Source organism: Schistocerca serialis, unplaced genomic scaffold (genome assembly GCF_023864345.2).
Source record: "Schistocerca serialis cubense isolate TAMUIC-IGC-003099 unplaced genomic scaffold, iqSchSeri2.2 HiC_scaffold_1464, whole genome shotgun sequence".
In the NCBI taxonomy this organism is placed as follows: Eukaryota; Metazoa; Arthropoda; class Insecta; order Orthoptera; family Acrididae; genus Schistocerca; species Schistocerca serialis.
Window position 1 is genome coordinate 22,466 of NW_026047696.1, and position 26,373 is coordinate 48,838.

A 26,373-nucleotide genomic window follows, 5' to 3' on the forward strand; every position below is an offset into this window, starting at 1 on the left:
TTGCTGTGTATGTCCTTAACACAATAAATATGCACTTTCGAGTATTGGTTCCCTACCTCAATATAATCTATTGTGTAACTACTGTCACCTGTTTCAGTGTGACCCAAAAGGATTGGGGACCCCACGTACAGAGAACAAGAGCAGTTCTGTCCCACTTCTCTGACTCTCCCGACGGCACCCATGTCTGTGGTGAGCACTCTCCTTCCACAACAACATACTGGGTGATGCTAGGGTAGATAGAAGAAAGGAAAACAGAATGGGCAAGTGCTACAGGGACTCACGCACTAAGGGTTCTGTACAAACTCCCTGTCCTGGGAATCGAGATTCCCAATGATTTTTGCCTGTTATCGAGACTCTGTAACTTTACTGGCAAGATACTGCTCCCAGCAATACCAAGATCGGTCCAGAAATTCTTCGTTATTTCCTCAGCCCAGCCCAAACAAACAAGAACAAGCAAGTAGAGGACTTTAGTTTACATATGTAGGGAGAGAAGATTTAATAACATATTTCCGTTTACGTACTAAATCATGAATACAACATACATTTTATGTTTGGATGCAGTAATGTTCGTATGTTATACTTTCAACAGGTCATGAATACAATGTATGTCCAAATCGAAAACGACATTTTTATGTGATATAATTACAAGTTAACAAGTTTCAGATTTTTTGCTTTACTTGTACCGGCAAACTTAGTTGTTGCCAAATCTCACGATTCCAAGTCAATGGAGAGCACCCTATAGGTTTCGATGACTGAGTTTTCGATTATCAAAACACGAGACATAAACGGCCGTATCTGTTGACTGGAGTCAGTTATAAGCTTACAGATTTTACGCCGCCAAGGGTCCGTATACCTTTGTATGTGACATAATTTGAACATGATACCCACAACGTATCCAGAGAAAAAGATTCCTAACAGATGGACAGACAAATAGACAGACTGATAAAAAATAATACGAAAAGTATTTTCTAGAGTTATATAGTTACCAATTATGGATTTTAAGATTTTTTTCATTTATTTGCACTGTGAAATCTGGCTTCTTTCAAAATGTCATGATTCTAAATCAACAGGAAGCACCATATTGATTTTATGAGTGATGTTTCGAGTATCAAAATATATAATTTAAATGGCCGTATCTTTATTGCATTGACTTAGAAGCTTACGATTTTTACAACGCCAAAGTAACATAGACCTTAACATGTGACACAAATGTGAATTTCGTACCCGAAAATGGTCCAGAAAAAATGATCTTAACACTCGGACAGTCAATACATTCCTTCAAATCTGCAATATTCGAGACGTGTTCAGATACAGACGACATCGTGTTAGATGACGAGCAACAAACGCAAATTTTCGGCAAAAGCGATCAGCCAGGCAACAGACAAACGCTACAACATTTTGAGTCAAACTGACATTTCGTGTGTGCACAATAAACTCAGACAATGTTTCAGATATGGAGCGGCGGATGTCTATCGTTGCGTTTGTAGAAGGTCATAACATGTGTTCAGGTTTGTCACAGCGTTGGTAACGAGTAGGATTTTGACGGATTTGTCAACAGTCTGGCCATTCTATTTTCGAAAATCGTTCAAAAGTTTGAATAGAATCTCGTCAGAGTTCCAGCTACGCCATGTGGCTTTACACGTAGGAACTCGACGCTGCTGGCAGCTCCAGAACATTTCAGTTGGATACATCGTCACGGGAGTATACATTCATACATTCAGACGTCTGCAATGTCAACTACCAAGAAATATCTGCACCTCTCTTATCGGATGTCACAGTTTGAGAAATGTATTTATTTAATAAAACCCCACTAGGCATCTGCTGTGCATTAATGTTTTTATGCCTGTACAAAACTGAATGTACTACACTCATGCGCTGGCAGTAATTTCAGTGTCATGTAATAGCGCTACATGTAACTGTATACTAAGACAGGCTGCTGCTTGTGGATGTTATGAAAGTAATTTGAACTATTTTCTGTGTGTCTCAGGGTAACCACGCAAGTGATCAGCAACTCCACGGTTGGATTAAGGACATGGAACGTGTGAAAGACATGCTGCGCACGAAATTAACCGGATGTGTACAGGACTTGCAATTAGCCAGCAAACAGGCGGAGCACTACGAGGTGGAAGAAGACAAGGACAGGCCAGGGCACTTGATAATCAGGTATAGACCAGTGTACACTCAAATGTCTGTCGCACTCACTATGGTTTATTGGAGTTTATCTCACTTTTATCCATTAAAGTATTCATTAAAGTTATAGAAAACACAGGGATCATTTAATTCAAAATGGAGTAAAGAACTAGCACTAAGAGACAGTAGTGAAGGACATGGTTACAGAAACTCGTGATTTACAAAGTTTTTTGACTCCGCTTAGCCTTCGATTTTTTGATTCGTATTGTGTCTTAAAATGTGCCACGTATTACGTAACAGACCAGCGGAGAAAACTGACACAAAAAACGATGCTACTGCATTTACTAGAGAAAGCATTGATGGTTACAGACACTTCCGAAGTTTTCATAATTTGTGGAAACAGTGATGTGGAACCTGACACGAAAAGTGAGCGTGTTCTCGTCTTATTCGGGACAAAAAAAAAAAAATCACTTCGGGAGAAATTACGGTAATACCGTGTAGTTGCGACTCTAGTCCAGATACTGGCATCCAGTCGGTGAGGGAAAGAGGCCACAAGTCATGTTCATCTCAATACATGGAGGAAAAATCTAAGCAGCGATGAGGGAAGATGGGAAGATGTCAGCAGAGGGCAGGAAGCGGATAGCCATCGTTCTTATATTTTGTCCTGTGGTTGGTGTGTTTAAATCAGTCCGTAGTATAGAGCGTAAATAGTGGAGGTTGTGAGCGGGAGGAAAGCGGAATAGTGTCTCGAGTGTTTGACATATGGGGCCGTGGAATGGAGTATTGTAGGAGATATGTTGCCACTATGGAGGGTGACCAGGTGGCCTCCTATGTGGGAATGGGCAAGCTCCCAGCAGGCACCCCAGGTCTTGTGGCAGTGTTGTTGGACTCTTTCAGGTGGCTTATTGTGGGATAGCTATGGAAGTGGAGAACATGGATTAGGATGGACAATTAGACTCAGTCGTGATTGCTATCAATAGGATGAAAGACTTCTGCAGTTATATCTGAAGATGTCGGTAGGGGAGCTACTTTGGGATGAGTGTGGGAAATGGACTAGGTCTTTTGAAACGAAGGTGATCATCCGACATCTACAGTTAAGTTCATCGTGGGAACTGATGTGGGTAAACAGCTGTGGAGAGGCAGTGGTCAGTGTGAGGAACGAAATTACGTGCTATAGGATTTCTCGGACAGAGACAGGCAGTAGGACAGATCACGGCCAGGGTGGTAAAATACACACTCAGGGTAAAGTATTATGCAGGATGATTGAACATGATTTGTAGCCAACTGGAGCTGTTTTCGAGGAACGGTATTGTTACTCCACAACGTTTATTGTTTGGGGATTTTTGGTTTGCTACTCCACATCTGTCATCAGAACTGTGAGTGGGTTACCGGTTCACTGTGTACGGACACATGCAGATAGTGTGACGGGATAAAACTATCGACATTGGGTCAGGCAGTGGGAATGAAGGTAACAGTGGTTGGGAAGGTGAACTGAAAATCGGAGATGGGTAGATTTCAAGACAGGGGTGCACTACACAAAGGAAGCAGCTAATCGGATAGCAGAGTACTTGTGGAGTGCACGTGGGGGGTTTCAGGCTGGCCAGTAGTTTGAGGTACTCTCATGAACACTCGCCAGTTGGTATACATTTAGGGAAATCAGATAGCTTTCAGAGTAAAGTCAGTTCGACTCTGAAACTTTTATCAGCCAACTGTCGAAGTATTTGTAACATAGTTCCCAAATTTGCTCTCCTCCATGAACGTTCTCAGCCTCAAATTATTCTTGAATTGAGAGCTGGCTAAGACCCTAAGTAAAATAACTCTGAGATATTTAGCGAGTCTTGGAATGTTTATCGGAAAGACATATTCGACGCCGTAGGAGGGGAAGCGTTCATTGCAGTTGACAAAAAATATTCTCTTTACTGAGGTTGAATATGAGTGCAATAGTGAAGTTACGTGGTCGCACATAACAGGACTAGGTGAAACCATATCAGTTGTTGGATGTTTTTACCACCCACCCGACTCCGCTGGGACAAATGTGAAGCCATTCAATGAAGGTAAATAGTCAGCATTGCATTAATATCCAGATCACGCGACACTAGCTGGCGGTGACCTTAACCTACCGAGTATAGACTGGGACGTCTATGGATTCACTGCAGGTCGTGCAGACAGACAGTCTTGTGTAGGACTTTTGAACACGTTTTCCGAAAACTGTGTTGAGCAGCTAGTTCGTCAGCCAGCACAAACAGGCAGGACCTTATCGATGGCGTCAGCATAGAGATGGGGATTAGTGATGGTGATTTCATCATAGCAACTATGGTTACGAAAGTCAGTAAATCAGTCAAGAACTCTAGGAGAGTTGATATGCAGTTGTCAGCGTCTCACTTAGACAGTAAAATACACTCCTGGAAATTGAAATAAGAACACCGTGAATTCATTGTCCCAGGAAGGGGAAACTTTATTGACACATTCCTGGGGTCAGATACATCACATGATCACACTGACAGAACCACGGGCACATAGACACAGGCAACAGAGCATGCACAATGTCGGCACTAGTTCAGTGTATATCCACCTTTCGCAGCAATGCAGGCTGCTATTCTCCCATGGAGACGATCGTAGAGATGCTGGATGTAGTCCTGTGGAACGGCTTGCCATGCCATTTCCACCTGGCGCCTCAGTTGGACCAGCGTTCGTGCTGGACGTGCAGACCGCGTGAGACGATGCTTCATCCAGTCCCAAACATGCTCAATGGGGGACAGATCCGGAGATCTTGCTGGCCAGGGTAGTTGACTTACACCTTCTAGAGCACGTTGGGTGGCACGGGATACATGCGGACGTGCATTGTCCTGTTGGAACAGCAAGTTCCCTTGCCGGTCTAGGAATGGTAGAACGATGGGTTCGATGACGGTTTGGATGTACCGTGCACTATTCAGTGTCCCCTCGACGATCACCAGTGGTGTACGGCCAGTGTAAGAGATCGCTCCCCACACCATGATGCCGGGTGTTGGCCCTGTGTGCCTCGGTCGTATGCAGTCCTGATTGTGGCGCTCACCTACACGGCGCCAAACACGCATACGACCATCATTGCCACCAAGGCAGAAGCGACTCTCATCGCTGAAGACGACACGTCTCCATTCGTCCCTCCATTCACGCCTGTCGCGACACCACTGGAGGCGGGCTGCACGATGTTGGGGCGTGAGCGGAAGACGGCCTAACGGTGTGCGGGACCGTAGCCCAGCTTCATGGAGACGGTTGCGAAAGGTCCTCGCCGATACCCCAGGAGCAACAGTGTCCCTCATTTGCTGGGAAGTGGCGGTGCGGTCCCCTACGGCACTGCGTAGGATCCTACGGTCTTGGCGTGCATCCGTGCGTCGCTGCGGTCCGGTCCCAGGTCGACGGGCACGTGCACCTTCCACCGACCACTGGCGACAACATCGATGTACTGTGGAGACCTCACGCCCCATGTGTTGAGCAATTCGGCGGTACGTCCACCCGGCCTCCCGCATGCCCACTATACGCCCTCGCTCAAAGTCCGTCAACTGCACATACGGTTCACGTCCACGCTGTCGCGGCATGCTACCAGTGTTAAAGACTGCGATGGAGCTCCGTATGCCACGGCAAACTGGCTGACACTGACGGCGGCGGTGCACAAATGCTGCGCAGCTAGCGCCATTCGACGGCCAACACCGCGGTTCCTGGTGTGTCCGCTGTGCCGTGCGTGTGATCATTGCTTGTACAGCCCTCTCGCAGTGTCTGGAGCAAGTATGGTGGGTCTGACACACCGGTGTCAATGTGTTCTTTTTTCCATTTCCAGGAGTGTACAATCATTTAATTCCAGAATTATGGCCATAGAGGAATTATGGCTAAAGTTTAAAGAGATTGTAAATCGTGATCCGGAAAAGTATGCACCTACTAAGTGGATCAAGGGCGGAAAAGACTCATCGTGCTTTAATAACAAAATTCGGAAAAGGCTGAGGAACGAAAGGCTGTTACATTCTCGGTTCAAAAGAGAACGCGCAAATGAGGACAGCAAGGTTTGTAGATATTCGTGCGTCTGTGAAAAGATCTGTGCGCGAACCATACAACTGCTACCACCGGAGAACCGGAAAAAGTTTTGGTCCTCTGCAAAATCGTTAAGCGGATCTAACGCTTCTATTCAGTCACACGTTGACCAGTCTGCTTTGGCGCTAGAATATTCCAAAAGGAAGGCCGAAGTTAAAAATTCCTCGTTTAAGGAATCGTTCACGCAGGAGAATGGTACAAACGTGCCATCGTTTGACCATCGCACAGTGTCCTGTATGGAAATCATAGTAATGAGTACCCCTGGCGTAGAGAAACAGCTGAAACAGCTGAAAATAAATAAGTGGCAATGCCTAGGTGGAATGCCAGTTTGGTTTTATAAAGAGTAGTGTATGGCATTGGCCCCTTACTTAGCTTGCATTTACCGCGAATCTTGCGATCAGCGCTAAGAACCAAGCGAATGGAAAAAAGTGCAAGTGAAGAAAGGTAAAAGAACGGACTCACAAAATTACAGACCAATATCCCTAACACATGTTTGCTGCAGAATCCTTGAACATATTCTCAGTTCGAACATAATCAACTTTCTTCAGACTAAGAAGCTTATGTGCACAAATCAACACGGTTTTGGTAAGCATCGCTTCTGTGAAACTCACCTTTTCCTTTTCTCGCATGATGTACTGAGAGCTATGGATGAAGGGCAACAGGCAGATTCCATATTTCTAGATTTCTCGAAAGCATTTGACACGGTGTCCCATTGCGGGGTGATAACGGAAGAACGAGCACATGGAATAAGTTGAGTGACTGCAGGTTGACACAAGATGACAAAATTTCTAGTTGGTGTCATGAATGGCAGGTGGCTCTTGCTGTAGAAGAAAGCGGATGAGTAGAAAAAACGAACCCGTAATATCCGGATACGGCATTCCAAGTGTCCTGCTTACCACAGTCACTTCGTTTAAATATCTGGGCGTAATGTTGCGAAGCGAGATGAAATGGAATAAACGTGTGAGGATTCTGGTAGGAAAGGCGAACGGTCGGCTTGGGTTTATTGGGAGAGTTTTGTGAAAGTGTGGTTCGTATGTAAGGGAGACCCCGTGTAGGACGCCAGAGCGACTTCTTGTTCAGCATTGCTCGAGTGTTTGGGATCTGCTCCAGGTCGGATAGAGAGAAGACATCGAAACAATTCAGGGGGAGCAGGTAGATTTCTTACCGGAGTTTCGATCAGCATGCAAGTGTTACGTATATGTTTCAGGAGCTCAGCAGGGAATTGTTGGAGGGAAGAAGACACTCATTTCGAAGAAAACAACTGAGAAAGTTAAGAGAATCGGCACTTGAAGCTGGCTGCAGAACGATCCTAATGACGCGAGCATACATTTCTGGTAGGGACCACGAAGACAAGATACGAGGAATTACGGCTCCTAAGGAGGCATATAGACAGGCGTCTGTCCCTCGCTCTGTCAGCGAGCGGAACAGGAAAGGAAACGACTAGTTGTGGAACAGGGTACCCTCCGCCACGCACCGCACGGTGGCTTGCGGATTATGTATGTAGATGTAGATACAAAGGACGATAGTTGAGAGGAATTATTCGTTTCATGTCCGTAAATTTAGTGAAATCATTTTTGTCTTGGTTTCATTTGAAATCGTGAGGTTTTATCTATTCTATTTCATCTGTTTGGTCTTGTGACTGAATGCATGAGGGTTGTGGTGTAATAGGTGGCCCCAGTTGTGTGTAGATAAGGACATTGACAGGAGTTTATGACGGCGGTGACGAAGCTACGGTGGTGGTGGATGTGGTTGGAACTTCTGGCTCCGGCAGTGGTGGGGGCGTTTGGGCGGGCCGCGGTGTGGGGCTGGCGACGGTGTTGGCGACAGAGCCAGCGGCAGAGGCTGCTGGAGAGGGAGTCGACGGTGGCGCAGGTGGCGGCGACGGTGGTGGAGCATTTGACGCAGGCAGTGGCGGAGGAGCTGCCGGACTACGGCTCTCTGTGAGTGGTGAAGCAATGAAGACGACGACGAAGGGTGGGAGACGATCGGCGAAGAACCACTGGGAGAGTCCAGGTGAGAGCTGAGGTGCTGGCGAAGTATAGTGGGGCGTGTCAGTAAAGCGGAGGATATACTTCGTACTGGAAATTTTGGGAGGACATTTTGAGGTTTACATGAGTAAAGCGAGTCAGAGAATATACTCCAGCCGAGAATGTGCTCATCGCGAGTAAAAGGGTGAGGGATGTTGCTCAAAACAAAGAACGTTCTCCGATTTCGTGTTAACAAAACTAGAGGAGCTTCTCACAACCGGAAAATATTGAAGCGAGATCTGTAGCACTCTTCGGGCTGAGGGGCCACAGCGGCAGTGGTGCAGCTTAGGTACCGCCCTCCTAGTCCAGGCAGCGCGCCATTTCGTGTCTCTTCTGTAGTTCACGTATCGCCATTTACAGTCGGTCATTTCTAAATTCCGTCAATCCACTTCGTTACTGGACTCGCATGGTACGTTCAGTAATGGCTCCAGCACTACAGGCCAAAGCCGCCTATAGCACACAGACCCCTCCCTGCCTCTGCACGCAAATTGTCGACGATTGACTTCCGTGGCAGCGGTCTGCCCCGCTTGTCGACACTCCAGCTCCATGTGGCGAGTATTTATTGTGACCTCTGCTGATTTTCCACTTTGTGTTGCAACGCACTTGCTCCTAAACTGAATATGGTATCATTATAGCTGTGTAGTACATTCCCAACTGTCCAGAAGTTTCGAGATTTTCTTTAGAGCTTGTTTCACTGGATATTGTTTGTTCACTTCCTCGCTTCATTTAAATCCGTTCTTTCGTTGCCTTATGGAATGAATGGCTCCATTATGTTAAAAACAGCCCTTTCCCGAAATTCTTCCACAACCAAATCTCCGTATAATGTTTATTCAGATCATTGTCAGTATGCACGTACATCCTCCATCTGGGGCGTAGAAATGATGATTTTCATCACGGCACGGGTTCTGAGTCCCAGCTTGTCAGTGGAGTAGGTGTGGTACTGTACCTCCAAGCAGAACAGCGTGCTGGTGTACGTGGCGTGGAAATGATTTGCGAGCCTTAGCACCATGGCACCACATGTCTTATGGGAGGGACAGCTTTCCGGTCAAACTGGGGACCCAGACATCACACGGAACTCATTATGATGCAGCTTCATGCTTTAATTGGCTATGTCGTTGTCAAGTAACAGTGATGACCAAGGACCATACTACAAGGAGTACAGGGAGTACGGATTGTTCTGCATTGTATGGAAACTTTCCATCGTTGATGGGCTATAGGGAATGTAGTCATAGATTAATCAGGAAAAAATTGTCTCATACCCGATTCTGAGGGCTCCATTCTCATCATAATATGTACCTGACACATATGCATCGAATCGATGTACCGAACACTGACCTTAGGACAGAGTTTTACAGCCAACAATTTGTATGATAAGTTTCGCTGCCAAACTAGACACCCGCACCAACCAATCACGAAGCGAGACGGAGCGAATGCTTCAGAACCAAGTGAAGAAACATTTTTATGCAATAGTGAAGCGTCATTTTGTCAAGTTTTACGTCAGCAGACATGTACTTCTGCACGTCAAGCATACAAGTGTGAGATGGTGGGATGCACACTGCCGGATGTAAGCGGAAACATTGTAAAAATGCCACAGCTGATAAGGGTATAATGAGTAAAACGAAAGACCTATTGTGAAATAAAAACACATGTTTGGTATTTGCAAAGACGGATTTGAAATAGTGTAAGTCATCGTATCGCGCTGTCCTTAGCCGTTGGATTAGCTGAAAGGGACTGAGTAAGTGGACCTGCTTGACGGTACACTCACGTTTGTCCATAGAGCTCTTCTTCCTGTGGGAGTTCCGCTTTCAGATGTCATACAGTCTTTACGGAAAATTATCGCAGATGCCACATCACCTAAAGCAGATAGGAAACTCCCTGGCAGGTCAGAGCCGTGTGTCGGATCCGCGACGTTTCAAGTGACTGCACTCTCCACTGCAGAGTGAGGATTCGTCCAGGAAGCAACTCCCGAGGCCTCTGGTCACTGCAGTGCCCATCCTTCCGGGAGCGCTGGTCCCGCCAGCCGTGCAGGGGAGCTTCTGTGACGGCTGGAAGGCAGCGGCTGAGCTACTGGCGGAAGTAAGGCTGTGACGGCGGCTCTCGGTTCCTGCCTGCCCAGCTCGATGTCTATCTTTTTAAGGGCGTCATATTCGCCATTGACTTTAAAAATTATTTGTTTTACTATTGCAGTTTCGGCCTTTTGAGCCATTTTCAAGTGGTAATGTGTGCTTCAGCTGATGACAGACATGTGTACATGTCAGCGTCTAAAATCATCTATAACAAATTTGAACAATTCATTCATATCCTTAACATAAATATCACATGTTCACGCTCTTGCTATGAATACGAAATTCTTCTTTAAAGAAAAGAGGTATTCTGCGGCAAGCGCTGCAGTTCTGCTGTTTGATGTGCCTGAAACCAGTTAAAACGGTATAGTAGCACAGAACGGAGTGGATGATCTGCAAGAAATAGTTACAATCGGTGTCTCACTGAAGTGCTCTGAAATCTAAAGATGAAATCTCGATGCGCTGAAATGCACCAATGGGTTTGCGTTTGTTTGCTGTCTTTCTATGCATCCTTTAAAGAATGAAAATGCTAAAAAGACCAATGGGTTTGCGTTTGTTTGCTGTCTTTCTATGCATCCTTTAAAGAATGAAAAAGTTCCAGGTTTGTGTCCCAGTCTGGCACACAGTACTCATCTACCAGGAAGTATCTTATGCACTGCTGAGTGGAAATCCGCTCTGGATACTTTTAGCCGCACGGGATTAGCCGAGCAGTGTGAGGCGCTGCAGTCAGGCTGTGCGGCTGGTCCCGGCGGAGGTTCGAGTCCTCCCTCGGCCATGGGTGTGTGTGAGGATAATTTAGGTTGAGTAGTGTGCAAGCTTAGGGACTGATGGCCTTAGCAGTTAAGTCCTATAAAATTTCACACACATTTTTGGATACTTGTACGTTCTTGCATAAACTATACATGCTAGGTTTTTAACTTTTAACCTCGCACTTTGTGTGCTACAGGCGGCCGCTGTTGAGTGAACGCCTGCTGCGCTATGAGCCGTGGAGCCCCTCCTTTGGCGACGACTTCAGTGCGCTGTGCAAGGAGCGGCAGCCAGAGGCGTCGCAAATGTTCAGTCTCGCTGACGAACTGTACGCCTTCCATCGTCTCTACTGGTACACTACAGCTGACTACATCGATTCATTGTACGAAGATGTCTTCAAGATTGTAGGTAAGTTTAATACTGGGACCCGGCCACTTCATGGTTATGCGCTGACAAGTGTTCAAGTTGTTCGAGGAATGAAATTCAAATATCCTTCTGAATATGTAGTTTTAGCTCTTGCGTGATTTTGCATGCCACGCAAGGTAATCTCTGGTGCTCTTTCCAAAGTCAGTGTTCAGATTCCTCGGCAACTCTCCGTCTGGATCTATGACAAGTTTATGTGACACAAATGTCAAAGGTGTACCCCCAGCTGCTCGTGGCCCGTGAAGGTTTCGATGCCGGCGATGTACAGAGGCTGTGTGATGTTTTGGAGACGTTACTCAAGTGCCAGCTGGCTGCTAATGATAGTGCAACACACTCGAAACAAGTGGGTGTCTCACAAATAATGTTTGCAGCCTCAGCCTAAGAGGCAACCACCTCACCTGGGGTGTCTGCCAGTGTCTGTACACTGAACAACTCGTCTCCCTCCCGTAGGAGGCACGCAACACCTCTAAAACAGGGCCCATCCCACAGCACTTTGAACTCCGTCTCTGAACGCCAGTGCAGATAAGACCTTCATATATGTGCGACACGTGCCTCATATAAAAAAGTGTTCCTTCTTATCTTCTATAAACGCTCTAAACTTCTGTACACGTAGTTTTTTTCCGGCCCTAGTCTAAGGCTTGTTTTAAAAATGGCGAATGGTTTCTGCAACTTAACGGCTTCAGACAAGCTAATGTTTAGTCAATACTGTAACGTGTAGTGTTCTACATTTCTCGTCTATGATCCTGGCATGATACTGTTCGTATTTACTAATTTTCTTTGACGAACAATATTTCGATTTGTAACAGAACAGTTAATTGTATGAGGTACACTGTTAATATTATCCTTTGAAGTGTCAATACTATGAACTGTAGTAGGACTGAGGAAACACTGTATTTTCAGCTATCAAACCTGTCTGGTAATCAACTCTATTTGTTCGAATCACTATATTCTTTAAATTTATTATTTTGCTCTCGTTGCTGGACTTTATCTCTTACTCGATCATCTATCGTTGCACCAGACATGAAACGAGCTGTAATCGTCCATTCATTTCTTTCTTTGTAACTGTCTGATAGCTTCTTGTTCGGTAGGGGGTAACTCCACTTAAATGAGAGGAAGGGGGGAGAGTGGGCTTGTGCTCCCTCAGCGGAATAATTATTTATGCCTGCCGTTGTCACTCTTGACCGCTTCAGGCAATCGAACTTGCAGGGTTCTAATTGGTAGTAAACCGACTAATTAAAAAACTAAGGTGGTCGAAAAGGGTTACAACACATAAAGAAGTAAGTTACCATAAGAATATGCGTATATTAGAACCAGGGACTGTAATACTGCGAAGAACGGTGTTTACAAAATTTCTGCTGCAGCCGATAATTTACTGCAGACACTGATAAGAATAATAGTGGCACATAAACGGAAATACACATTGTTAGCAAGTTACTAAACAGGCAGACTTTTACCCCATCTGTTTCTAGACTCAGCTGCGCTCGGCAGCAAGTCTATAAGTATGACTGAAATTGTTATTGACACCGAGAACAAACGTGTGAGCTGTAGTTGATGTTTCTATTCCACGCGAGTAGCGACAAGATATTAAAGAATGAGCAGCGACAAGAGCTTACAGAGTTGTCGACAACTAGCCGTTTGTCTGGAAGCTAACTTTAAGCCCGACATTGAAGATATCTTCAGGGGAAAGTTGTCATGATAATCCCGAGAGATCGGAGAGGACGTGGCAGTTCGGTCGAGATAGGGATGGGGGGAGAGAGGGGGGGGGGGGAGGGAGGGAAAGTAGAAACTGGTGCGAATCTCTTCTGAGCACGTGGCGATGTTGGAGATGGCTTGCGACATCCAGCGGGCTGCTACAACGGCCCTGTCTGAAAGAGTTGCCCTCGCCACTATTAAAACCGTGGTGCTTTACTGTCGGCTGTTTTACGCATCACTGTCCAGCAGAACTAGATGCTTGCCCACAACAGACCAACGTATCAGGAACTGAGCCCTGATTTGCTGTCGCTGCCATTGTGTAAAATCAACTAAATCGCAAATCCAAGCTTACAGATGTCAAAAATACTTCCTGTGTGACGACTATCTGACCCAGTATCGCAGAACCACCTGGCCTACCCCAATTACAAACAAGACCAGTCCAAGTTGCAAATTTTTATTTTTTATTCATCCGATGATTTGTTTCGGACCGAGACCCATTTTCAAATCACCATAACATAGTCGAAAATGGCATTTCCGAAGATGTCAAAAACGTGCAATGAACATTTACAGTGCATGCAGATAACTCATCGAATGAACAAAACCTCGGAACGGTTTTTCGTTCACTGATTACGAGAAGTTGCTGACCCAAACTACAGCAGCATACTGGAAGTTCGTAAAACCACCCATGTTAACTGGGCCCAAATGTACAATCCTTGCACAACTACATCATCTACACAGCCTCAACTCGAATGATCTAATAAATATAAAGTAAACGCATTATTCACGACACTAAACTTACATTCCGCATCCCAACAACTACATGCATTGCATCCTCACCATCAAATATATTGAGTTCAGGTCCACAGTGTTCTACACCATCAGTCGAGCTCACCATCATCATCTCAACAGTTTTTTGTGTCGCATCCCTAACATGAAAGACATCCAGATTAGAACCACTGTTTTCCACAACATTCACTCTCTTTCAACTCTCGTCCAACAGATGACGATAACAGCCACAGTCACCTTCCATTTTAACATCCAAGTCACCTATTCCAAAAAGCAATCCAACTTTATCTTCAGCCACACCAAAACATCAGCTTAAAACCTATACCTAACCTTGTTTCGCCACATAAAACATCAAGACAAAGCAGCAGCATAGCATTCCATCCACATGTCTGTTCCCTCAGCTTCAACGAGATCTTCATCACTCACATGTTATCTCAATGCTACAACAATACTTTAATGAAAATTGTTACAGTCTCGTAACACAGTCCCAGTCACTATACACTCTACAAAGCACAGATAATTTCTACAACATAGAATCAGATGGTACTGCCAATGGGTGCTTGTGAGATATCCTGATACCAGCACCTCATTCTGCAGATCAGAAACCCTGGGATTGGTGATACACATGAACAAAAACACTGCCACATTTTCCATAAACTGAACAATCTATTGAAAAAGGATTCATTCTCCTCTCATCCATAACAACCACACGTTACCAAACAACCTCAACAAGCCAGACTCAGTGCTTCATACCTTATAGATATACTCACTGTATCTAATGACTGCTCGACAATTCGGTACATACAATTTCACACAAATACGACCACCATATCTCTTGGTCTCTGTTTAAAATTCCTGTATATAACACAACAAAACGAATTAAATATAGCATTTACAACACAAGACTATAAAGCCACACATTTTGTGAGCGTGTGGGTTGGTGCTATTCTGTCATTCTGCGCAACAGATTAATCTGAGATGTACCCTTTACCCTTTGGCCCCTGCAAGATGCAATTTCCACCCCCACACTAGTACAGAAGTCAGACGGACACTCCTAACGTTCTAAAGAGAAATGCCTGAAAAACTTTCGGCAATAAATACCTTCTGGAGTCGTCCACTGTAAGGAAATGACACAAAAATTCACAAAATGTCTTACGTAACTAGTGGGATACTTGGGTACTGGAGTAATGCTAGTTAGTGTAAGATAAACATGAAAGTAACGAAAATTATTATTTATTTTGCAAAAATTCTGAGAAATCACAATAGCACTTTTAGTTATGAATTGAACACGTTATTTGCGGGTTCTTTTCAGAATGTGAAGTTACCTCTTAAGGATAGGCTTCGCTAATGAAATTTCTACACAAAGTTTAAGATTGTTATTGACTTGGCAGAATGGCTGAGAGCTTCACCTACTAGACTTGAATAATTATCGGTTAGAATGCTGCTAGGTACAGTCGAGGCTGTCACGTGTGATATGCAGTGAAGGGTACTGTTGTGGAGGAAATGTGGGGGTCGCAAGAGCTGTGGCTGCGATGACTGCTGTCTGCGCCGCTCGCTGCCGACAAATAAGACAACTCTCGTTCTATCTGGATTGACCTTCGCCAATCAAACTCTCCCTACGCCTTGATGAAGTCTAGGACTCCTATTCGCCCCTAGTCTATTGGTGTGCGACAGAGGTTCTCTCCCAGTGAAGTACTGAGGAGAGACTTGTACCTCGCTCTTTGAGTACACGTACGAGCGCGCACGCTCTCGTTACATGTTCTCGCTCCAAGAGCGACAACAGAACGGCCCCTCTGCACGCCAGACGTGAAGGGGTATATCTTTCGGTCTCTTCCATCACTCCTTCAGCTCAAGGCGTCAGAAATATCGTCTGCCAATCAGCATTGCTCTTCTAAAATGGGAGAATGACGTTTCGCTTAAGGTGACCAATCCGGAAATCTGTAGTATCGGTGTTTGGCGTTTGCTGTCTCCCTATGAAAATCTCTGAAACTGCATTCTATGTGTAAAGAATGTGTAGGCTAACCGCTCCCACACAATGTAGCGGAATTTGCTTTTAAGCCGAACACAGGGTCGTCCTTTGACTCGGGCTAACGCTGTCTGCTCTACAGGCGGTCACAGGCCGATGTAGATAGCTTGTGACCGGCCTCCTGGGGTGCAGTTGCCTCTCTCCAGCTAGAAGCTCCTGTGACCGTCGAGTCTGGAATGTGTGTGTGTACGCCAGCCTCGGGTATTTCAACCACGGTGCGCACTTGCGATTTATTAGTTATCTGCGTATCGTTTACATGAATTCATACAATACTGACTTTATCTTATCGAGTTTGGGCTCGAATGAAGCGCCTTGATGTGCAGAATATGATTGTGAGGGCGGAATATGGAAGCAATGAAGGAGACCACGACGTCTTACAATTTCAGGAAATTCTTATGAAAGGCTGCTCATGACTCCATTACTTTCGACCTCAACAAAAAAAAAAAAAATAAAATAAAATAAAAAACATCTTATTTCCTACTAGCTCTAGTCAAGTTGTGTGATATCATACTGTATGCAAGTTTATATCCCACGGCTCACCTATGATTTAAGGGTAGTGTCTTTGTATACTAATCAAAACGTCATGGGACCCAGGATCAAACCTCGCTACTGCTTAAATTTAGAATAAAAATCATCAGTAATGATGGATGGGCGGATAGAGCTTCAAGGCACTTTCTTCCCCTGCTCCTAAAACCCTGAAGAGTCAGCAGTGCTCAAAGGCATGAGAATGCAGAAGGTAATCGAAATCACTGGTATCTGTCCACAGGACATGTCGCCTACAATTGAAAAGTGGTATGATGACTGCTCCATCGGCGAAATATTCCGCAATAGTCGCACATTCGGATCTGTGGGAGGGAACTGGCAAGTGCCAGGTGTCCCAATGAATTATGTTTACTGTATAGCTCCTTGTCTGGCACACCATGCTTCTTTTGTCACTGTAAATCTTACTCAACAGCATATCTCCTTCTGCCTCGGTAACTTCACCTCTTAGTGTAGCCTCTGCTACATCAAAATCACTTATGTTAAAAACCCAAGGAATCATTACAATAAATACCACCAATCATTTCTCTCTCCCTAACTTCCACCATGGCACACATAAACATGACTGTGTGGTGGTACTCTCTTCAAAGGTAAGCTGGTTCGAATCCAGGTGATGGAAGAAATTTGCATTGCTGGTATTTCCCCAGTAATGGGAGGGGGAATTGAAGCATAAAGTTTCTCATCACCAGACCTCGTGTCAGTGTTCTACATTACATTACCTCTCCTCAGCGTATCATGATACACTGATGACGCTTGTGACACTGTTGAGGGTGACACATGTGGTGTCGACGATAATCGCCTGCAGCAAATCGTCAATCGACCACCGCAGAGATGCTGTACACCCAAGCAGCATCGCCACCACCTATGAGAAAGAAGCAGTAAGCCACTCCTCCTGTAGCTTCGAGGCGCCACACACGACAAGTATTTCCAGCTCTGCCAGTGCCTGGTACGAGTTCTGCCAGAGTCAAGCCTCTGTTCTGTCTACGAGGGTATCAACAGTTCCATGACGACTGCAGAGAAGCGACGAATTTCTGCCTTCAGAGTGCAGTGTCGGCGTAACGTCACTCAGTCAAGCCTAGGCCAAGCATGCACGTACAGAGAGTCGAGGGCCAACAACAGACACATATTTGGCACAGTTGTAGTAAACGTTCAGTGCTCATCATCTGCAGACTTGCACTGTAATGCCGCTCAGTGTTTTCAGCAGCTCCTGCGTATTTGAACCCCAATTAATACCACACGTGCTCCCGCAGTCACAGCCGCGAGGAGTTAAAAATAAGTGTATTGCTTTCCAAACAATAAGGCGTTCTGATCATTGACTCATTTATCGTAAATTTATCAAAACCATGACACAACAACATGTGTGTCAGATGTGGATGTTAAGCTCTTAACGCATCCATTACAGTCATGTACACTCAACAGATAACTTCGAGTCACAGTTCTCTCACAATGCAAGGACGTGGAGGAAGATAAGCGCTTGCAGTAAGGCGGTGGACCTGCTGCTCCATTCCTCTCTGCTGACATGGGCAGAGGACTCTCACTTTCTCATATCTCGGAATAATCACGGAACACCAGTCTACAACAAACTCAAATTAAGAAAACAGCAAACTCGACAATGTGGGAATTCCATCATCCAGCCATCCTCTGTACTTGGAAAAAAACCACTGAACGAGGCGATGCTGTGATAAGCTGGTGGCTACAAACTTGATTTTCGACCAAATTTAGTTTCTCTGCGATGTCCCTACTCAGCGTAGGGTGAATGACACGACGGTTCCTATGGATGGACGCAGCTGTCCTGCTTCCCCGTTCTTCCCAATTCTGGGTTATGCTCTAATAGCTGTTTCACCAACAGGACGTTAACCCCCGATCTTGTTTCTTCCTTCGTCTTTCCAAAAGCCTTAGTGGCCCCAGTGTTACTTTCGCCAATATAGCTTGGATCTCAGCACTCTCAAAAATTTACCATTCCTTACAGTCTTAGAACACCTTGCATTCTGTATCATATTTGCAGTCGCAGACGCAACCTCTGCCAGCTGATTACATTGCCCTCTCTTCTGAGGTTCCTCAGACTTTGTCACAAATTGCAAACGTTCCATCAACGTGGGAAACAAAAACAATTTTTCTCGCCTATCCTCTGGATACCTAGGCTTCTGGTGCGCCCTCCACTTGCCACCCTTCTGTATCCTATTCGAGCGGAACTTCAGCTGGCTGGTTCTTCCTATTACAGAATAGTATGTAGACACTTACTCCTCCAACCAGCTATAATCCTAGCGTCTACGCCTCTTCAATATGTAGATGATCCCGCTTCCAGCCTCCTGACCACTGCCATCCCTCCCTCACACCTCCCTCTACCCACATCAACTTGTCAATCATACTTCCCAGCCCACTCCAACACCTTGAATACATACACCCTTTCTGGCCGGCACCTGCATCATACTGTATTACCCTCGTAGTAGTTATTGGGAACTGACTGCCAGTGACTTGCCAGAAGCAAGAGCCTTATCTTCCCCATAGCACCATCATCAACTTCAATGTACATGTGTTTATGTAGAGACGCTATGGCTTTTATTTTTTTGAAACCTATCATTTTATTCATTCTCCCCAAAAGCAGCAAAGTGTCCGAACCTTGCGCACCACACGATAATGTGGTGGGAGTGGAATGAATAACAAAGAAAATGGAGTGTTTACGACAAAGTCGTGCATTCGGCTTTTCACAGACTGTGCCTGTGTATAAGAATCTTTCAGAACTTATTCGTCTTACTGGGTATACATTTGCGCTCAACACGCCAATGAGGTATACATTGGATGACGTGTAGCATATATAACTCTCCTTTGATTTGTACTCTGAACAGGAATAGTGCTCGAGGACAACGACCATCAGGACTTCTCAGAATGCAGTAGGTAAAGCCGTCATCAAGCTGAAGCCTGGTTTGGTCACCACAGTGCTTCGCGAGCCATTGTCCTACTGCAGGTTGTGGTCACTCGCCGTCTTCCTACTTTTGAACTAACTTACCCAGTTAATAATTGTGGGACACAGTTAATTATTGGGTCTCCGAACAATTCTACAGTTCCAACATTTTCGATTTCCATAAATCAATGTCAGAGGTGAAAGAAGAGATAAGTGACAGAAGGAATCTCGGGAGCAATGCCTGAATCCCAAATCTCTGGAGTTGTAATCCCACATTCATCCACTCAGCAGCTGAGGCATATATGTCCCAATTGCATTTATTGCTGCATCATTATCATTACACAAGGTACAAGTGAGACGAAGTAATTACATTTTTCTGCGTGTTTTGAATGTATGCAAACAGAGTATTAACAGTAAATCGTTCATTGTGGTAAAGCTACTTCCAAAATTGTCATTTACTGTATTTTGTTGTGCTTTTTCTCGACAATCTCGTGCTAACGAAACAAACTGGTGACAAATATGCTCCATCACTTTTTTTACGCTGCGTGATGGTGTCACTGAGTTCATGGAGGAAAGTGAAATATCACAAAGACGAGAATTCAGCCTGCATCCTATTTCTTTGTACAGGACGCCTATGGAGTTATGTCAAAAGAGTATATTCTATATGGACGTAGTTAGATATAAAAAAAAATACGTATCCAACGGATCAGTGTATGGACGATCACACCTTCCTCAGATATCTATGTGTCTCGCTGTCCCCCTTGCTTTATTGCGGATCGTTCTAGTAATTCTGCTTAGAAAGACTTCTTCAACACTTGTGTCAATTTTCCATTAATCTTTCAACGTTGAGCCACATGAGGCTTTATTATTCTTCATATTCAGTTATTTGCGTGGTAAGATCAAAAGTTTGTCATGACGATTTCAAAAGGTTGTTGAGGTGGTAATGTTGGGATTTCGTGGTAACGATCTTAATGTGGCTTTAAATGCTGCAGAACCAAATACAATCCGAGAATAAGTTGTTCATTAAGAAACCCACAAATCTGACCAACAAAACGAGACTCAAGCTCCTTCCTTCTATAACCACACAAGATCCGTGATTGCCTTGTCATGGAGCTGAGATACTGAAAACTTCTGTTGTACAGAGAAATGGAAGTTCCCATTCATGTAAGCTTCGAAAGAATGTGGTCCTAACAGGTATTCTGATCACACAATGGCCCACATAAGGTGAGGTAGGTTCCTTTCCAACTCTTGCTGATAATGGGTACTTTCCTTAGACAATAAAACAATATTTTTCCTGAGCAAACAGTGGTATATGGCACATTTATACGTAAACAACACTCTTGAGCGAGACATGGCACAAGTCGCCACAAGGAAGTACGGTAGGTTACAAATCGTTGCTCCACACCATTGTCAGATAATTCAGTAACAAACATGGGCCTAAATCCTTTCGTATTCATATTTTTTCAGTGTGGTCGTGCATTGTTGAAGAAGATGCTTGAAGTCGAACTGCTCTCTTGCAAATGATTTTCATTGGAGACTGCTCATCTGATTAAGAGTGGGTGACACACGTTTCCTGTCACTTTTTATTGCTTCCAATACGTGGCCTGTCTTTGAGACAGCCTGAAAATACAGGACATTTATCTCAATCAGGCATGGCTACTTTACGAGGGGGACTGAGGCAAATGGTCTCATCATGCGTTACATAGTTTTTCCTATCTGCGGACGTTCATGAACCCACGAATCCTCCACTAATCCCTCCTTTACAAGATGGATTCGGAACTCAAAGACTGCAGTGCTGAAACAAAAATATAATTCTGATAACGTTGTTTTTTTCCATGCAGGACTATCAATAAAACCTATTTACTTCCTTATTTTTACTATGTCAAGAGCGATGCAGGGACTTCTTGGGCACCCTGTAGATGAAATAGACGTGCATAGTAACAATGATACCTGTCTTTGTTAATACTCTTACTTTGTGTTGACATGCCGCCTTACATAGTTCTGGGTAACTGAACCAGGGTAATGCGGGTAAACGACGCCCAGGCTCGTCACCCAGAGAAGACTTTGGATTCAGCTGCCTGCAGTGTACGGCCACCACCTACTTGCTGTCGTTTTCTTGCAGACGAGGAGTGGCAGCTGGAGGACAGAAGCCACGCTACGCTCTCCGTGGACACTGACTGCGTGCAGCTGTTGGTGAACGCCCTGGACCACCCCACGTGTCCGCTGGAAGACCTGCCACTGGAAGCCGTGAAGCAGCGCGAGCGATGCCGCGAGCAGCTGTGGGACGACGTGGTGCAGAGGTCGCCCCACATACCCGTCACCAGCTACCTGGCCTACACGCAGAGGGCAAACGTCAACCTCTGTCTGCTGGCCTGGATGGCTGTCAACTCGTACGGCATTTGTCAGGACGTCCCGTTCAGTATGATACAGTCCGTGCACGATGCTCGCTGCTATTTCGATAGTCCTGACGATCAATCATGTCTGCAGTCGAACGCTACAGACGCCATCTGCTCTGTTTCCAGAGCTATTCTGTTGCTAAAGTGTCGCGACTTTTCCTCCATTAAGACTTCCCATAATTGTACGTACACTACGTTGGGATCTCTATGGTTCTATAGTACGAGTAGTATACTGGATCAAAAGCTAACAGAACAAACACTGAACTACAAAAACAGTTTAACCAACGCCACCTTGAAATACAAGGATTTCAAAATTGACAGCTTGAAGCCTTTAGAAATGTCATTTATACTGATAAATATCATTTTCCGTTTTTCGACTGCCGGAGTATACATGTACCTTCCCCAGTTGCGCAACTTGCCTGGAAAGATACTCTTGTCCTTTCAGATCACGTGCATAGTCCAGATCCTGTGTTCTGAGGTCGTGTATCGTATGGCAGGCGTCCCTGACTTACCTACAGCAGTGCTGATAGACAGCGCCCTCACACTTCTCAGCTGTTTCTGGCTGAACTCATTCTGCTACCACATGTACGCTTGTGTTCGCCATCTCAGGCTTCCTGACCAGCTACTACCTGCTGAAGTAAGCCAGTTATTCCGTCGTGAGGTGCTGTGCGTGTTTATACCGTGCAGTATAGTGTGTGTGGCAGCTGTTGCTTTGGAAAAGACGAGTAAATATTACCTGATCTACAGTCGCATAGTAGTCCTTGCAGGGATTTCAGTGTCTGTGGGATTCAATTTCGTTTGTCTCGGACTGCTTGGATACATGTACCTACGTAATCGGTGCTCCATGCGGCAACTCGAAATTGTTGATAACAAGAAATTTGCCTCAAAGAAGGAATGTCTTTTTATGTCAGTTAAGGCCATTATAATAAGTGGAACAGGAATTATTATTAGAACTGGGTTCCACCAGGCTCAGGGAATAGCGCAGGTAGTGTACTATATGCATCTAGTTACGATGGTGCAAGGACCAGTGCTCTTCGTCTGTTTCGTTTGCAATGGAACGACGCTCCCCCTACTGAAGAACAGGATACTTCTTTGGTGGAACCCAACCAACATCCCTGCAGGTCTAGAGCTGTGTTCGGCAGCCGAGAGGAATCTGGCCAGGAGAAACAATGAACAGTCTCCCTTTTCAGAATCCTCGCTGTAGCCTCCTTCAGTATTTTTCGCAAATAACTGTCTCCACACTACACTGCATTAAGCCCAGCAATAAAAATGGACTCTACCTGGTATGACAATATTAAATGTCATTAAATCTGATATCGTACAGCCAGTACTTCTCTTTCCTAACGTCTCCTTCATTTATAACTGTGTGCTTATTTGTGAGTGGTAGCCTCTGTCTACCTACTCTAATGCACTGAGACTACTCACTAAAATTGTTGGGAAATGCTTCGTGTATACAATAGGCTGCGTCAATCACACGGCCTGTTATATACAAGGAAAACGCAGCACGTTGTCGGAGGAATTCCCGTTCGTCAGTGTCATCTACCGTGGCGATGATGCATTTCTGGATACATGTTCGTAGGACGTTTTTTCTCCGGTTTCCTTCAAGGATCTGTTTTTGCAGTTTGTCGGTTTTATTAATGTATGGTGTATGATATTAGTATATAAAATTATGTCTGAAACAAGGAAATTTTCCATATGTGTGTGAAAGATGTACTTCTACATGATTTGTAATTCAAGTACCATGACAAGAGACATTCAGATACTTATAAAATCAAAAGAGAGGGGCGAATGACTGAATTGGTGTGTGCATGAAAGTGTAAATGGGTTTGTTGAGCTTATTAGTGGTTTGATTACATAGACTGGCTCAAACAGGTATAGTAAGAAAGTAACACATGACTTGTTGTGTGAACTGTGGCTTGAAGTGAATGCAAAGTGTCGAATGGCAGAGTTATATGAGATTAGCATTATTGGGTTTGTGAGACAAGACAGTGATTTGTTAAGCTAGAGGTTTGTAAGGGTACTATGGCAGATGTTAAAAGTTAATGTTCCATGTGCCACTCTTGGGCAAGGAAGAACATTACTTAAAGGCGTATTTACAGAAACAGTACTGTGGAAGGATAAACTTGTGCTAGTACTGTGAGTCCTGGAAAACATGTGCCATAGTAGCTTCACTAGAAGCGCACAGTACGCCGAAATTGTTGTGATTCGTAATCAATAGACGATCTCCCATTTGTTGAAATAAAACCTGAGTGAGCAAAGTAAAGGAGTGTCTGTGTTAATTTAGTATCCAGCCCAACTGAAAATCCTGTGATAAATAGTACTACCTGGAGTGATTTTCGTGAATTTCGCACTTAGCAGGCACCCGCAGTGTTAACCGCGATTTCCGTTTGGACGCAGTGGAACCAGAGGGAGGCAGGTGCCGGGTGCAGCCCTGCTGGCCGCAGGGGGGCGCCGGCAGCTCAACGCATTCTGTAAAACCGTTTGACGAAGATTTGCGGGCCGTGCGCCTCGATTCTGTCAGCGCAGCGCCAGGCCAACCCTGGCCCGCTCTGCGTGACGTCACGAGAGCGCGCCGCGGCCTTCTCTTTAGGTGGTGGTGGGCAGAGCTGACACGGGGCGCACGGGGGCGCTTAGCGGCAGACAAGCGTCCTGCACCACCGGGACACGCGTAAAGTCAGCCCGACACAGTGGTCGCCAGCCGAGCCTCTACCCGTTGGAAAATATCAAACCTCATCGCTCGAAAGCCAGTAGGTAACGGCCCTCGTGCTACCTACTTACCCCCAGGCCGGATCCCGAGTTTCGACCGCAGTACTGGGAACATGCACAGCCGAGTCCAGGAAATTACTTTCGACTGGCTGTACGAAATACGCAGTTAAAAACTCAACAGGAACACGGTCACTCAAAACACATTACTCCCAGATTTGGATAACAAACTGAGATTATCGCTATCCAATTACCCCCAGCCAAGTCAGTCATTTGAGTCGGAGCACCACTGCCACTTCGCTGACATCACCGAGTTTTCCCTGAGCTACAATTCGCCGTAAACGCCCACACTAATTACTATTTCAACATTCGCAGATAACGACAGGAAAGTTCTTAAGCGGTAACGGATGCGCGCAAACGAGAAGGCGTTTGGAAACTCGAGACCGCTGTGCGTCGCGACACAGAACTCCGCTCCAGAGAGCCCGCGACCCGCCACGTCGGCCACACGGGCGCCGACGGCCAGCTTTCGATTCCACGAGCTCCGAGCCTCTCCACGAAATCCTTCAACACGTGGGCCTTTCAGCCAATCAGGAGCAGCAGAGGACCGCAAGCCCCACCACTGGCCACTCCCTGCTGCTGCTTACAGCCGCTGCTGTCACGTTCTGGTCTTCAAAAAGGCGAACCAGCGAGCAGATATTGGTGGTCAGGGAATCACCTGTTACAACCCTTTGACTCGTGGGGTATCAAGCATTAACTTCTGCAACCGATATACCTACTAAGGGCTTTCCTCTGATATATCTGGGGACAAGCATTCTCGCAGCCGAAACTGCTTGAACTGTTGTTACATGTACGTAGATGTTCGACAGCACACGTGTTACTCAGACGATGTCCCCTGCAAAGTGCATCATGCGTAACTCGCGCCACTGCCGTCAAATGCAGCATTGTCAGAGCGACTCAGACTTGGGATCGGCAGTCTGCACAACCGCCACACTTGAGACAGGGACGACCAACCCGCATCTGCCGAGGCTAAAGGCACAGAACTCAACGCTGACTGGGAGCGCTCTCAAGCAGAGCGGGGGGACTACGGATCGTCCTGTTTCCGATATGCAACAACAGTTTTCAGCGCACCAGACTGAAGCAGGGAACTCTGTCTCCACCAGATCTCCAGAAACGCAACGCTACGCGAACTAGCCGAAAACCCGGACAAGAAACCCGAAGTAAACAGGCAAAGCCGCCACAAACACGATACTCCAATTACAAAAACTTTACACTCATCCAAATACATCTCACGAAGAACAAGGTTTACAACTGGTTGGATGCAGATTGAATTAAAGCACATCTAACACAACTTATGGTACTTTAGCAAACCCTGCAATAAACTATAAACTAAGAAGGTGGCAAAGAAACCGCCAAATCGTTGTAACCTGCACTAAAACAGTTGCCTGGGCCACCAAGTCGTTCATAAAAAAATCCGAAAAAATTTGCCAACATCACAACACACCCATCAGATATCGAAACCCGAGAGAACAGTTTGAGTTACTTACCGATCTGAAGCAACAGTAACAGAAATCACATCGCACGCCAAACAGTAAGCAAGAGAGAAACCACACAGACTCACGCTCGCCTTTGTGATAACCAATTTTGACCGTGATACAACAAACGAAAAAACTGAAGGGGACCTAAAGGTACCGGGAAACTAAATCAAAATTCCCCGCTATTCCTTCCAGTCATCTATAGTTACAAAGAACCAACAAACAAGCTACTTGTTCACCATTTCAGAATGCACTGTGTACCTCACAAGGTTGGACTATTTAAACACTACCTCCTCAATAACAGCTACGTCCATATTGCAACACTTTCCAATAAGCTGCGATAT

The 26,373-nt window shown here is 45.4% G+C and overlaps 1 protein-coding gene across 1 annotated transcript; it reads left to right on the forward strand.

The window, feature by feature from the left end:
• The first annotated feature begins 2,002 nt into the window (after nucleotides 1-2,002).
• On the forward strand, nucleotides 2,003-23,117 carry LOC126443349 (uncharacterized). Its single transcript, XM_050090943.1, has 3 exons — nucleotides 2,003-2,163; nucleotides 11,229-11,437; nucleotides 21,521-23,117. The coding sequence occupies exons 1-3, from the start codon at nucleotides 2,033-2,035 to the stop codon at nucleotides 22,996-22,998; spliced, it is 1,818 nt and encodes a 605-aa protein (XP_049946900.1). The 5' UTR covers nucleotides 2,003-2,032; the 3' UTR covers nucleotides 22,999-23,117.
• The last annotated feature ends 3,256 nt before the right edge of the window (nucleotides 23,118-26,373 follow it).

What these genes read in the sequence shown, in the direction of transcription:
- LOC126443349 (XM_050090943.1), top strand. Translation starts at nt 2,033, where the DNA reads ATGGAACGTGTGAAAGACATGCTGCGCACGAAATTAACCGGATGTGTA. An exon ending in CCAGGGCACTTGATAATCAG is followed by an intron (nt 2,164 to 11,228) that starts GTATAGACCAGT and finishes TGTGTGCTACAG; the next exon opens with GCGGCCGCTGTTGAGTGAAC. An exon ending in AGATGTCTTCAAGATTGTAG is followed by an intron (nt 11,438 to 21,520) that starts GTAAGTTTAATA and finishes GTTTTCTTGCAG; the next exon opens with ACGAGGAGTGGCAGCTGGAG.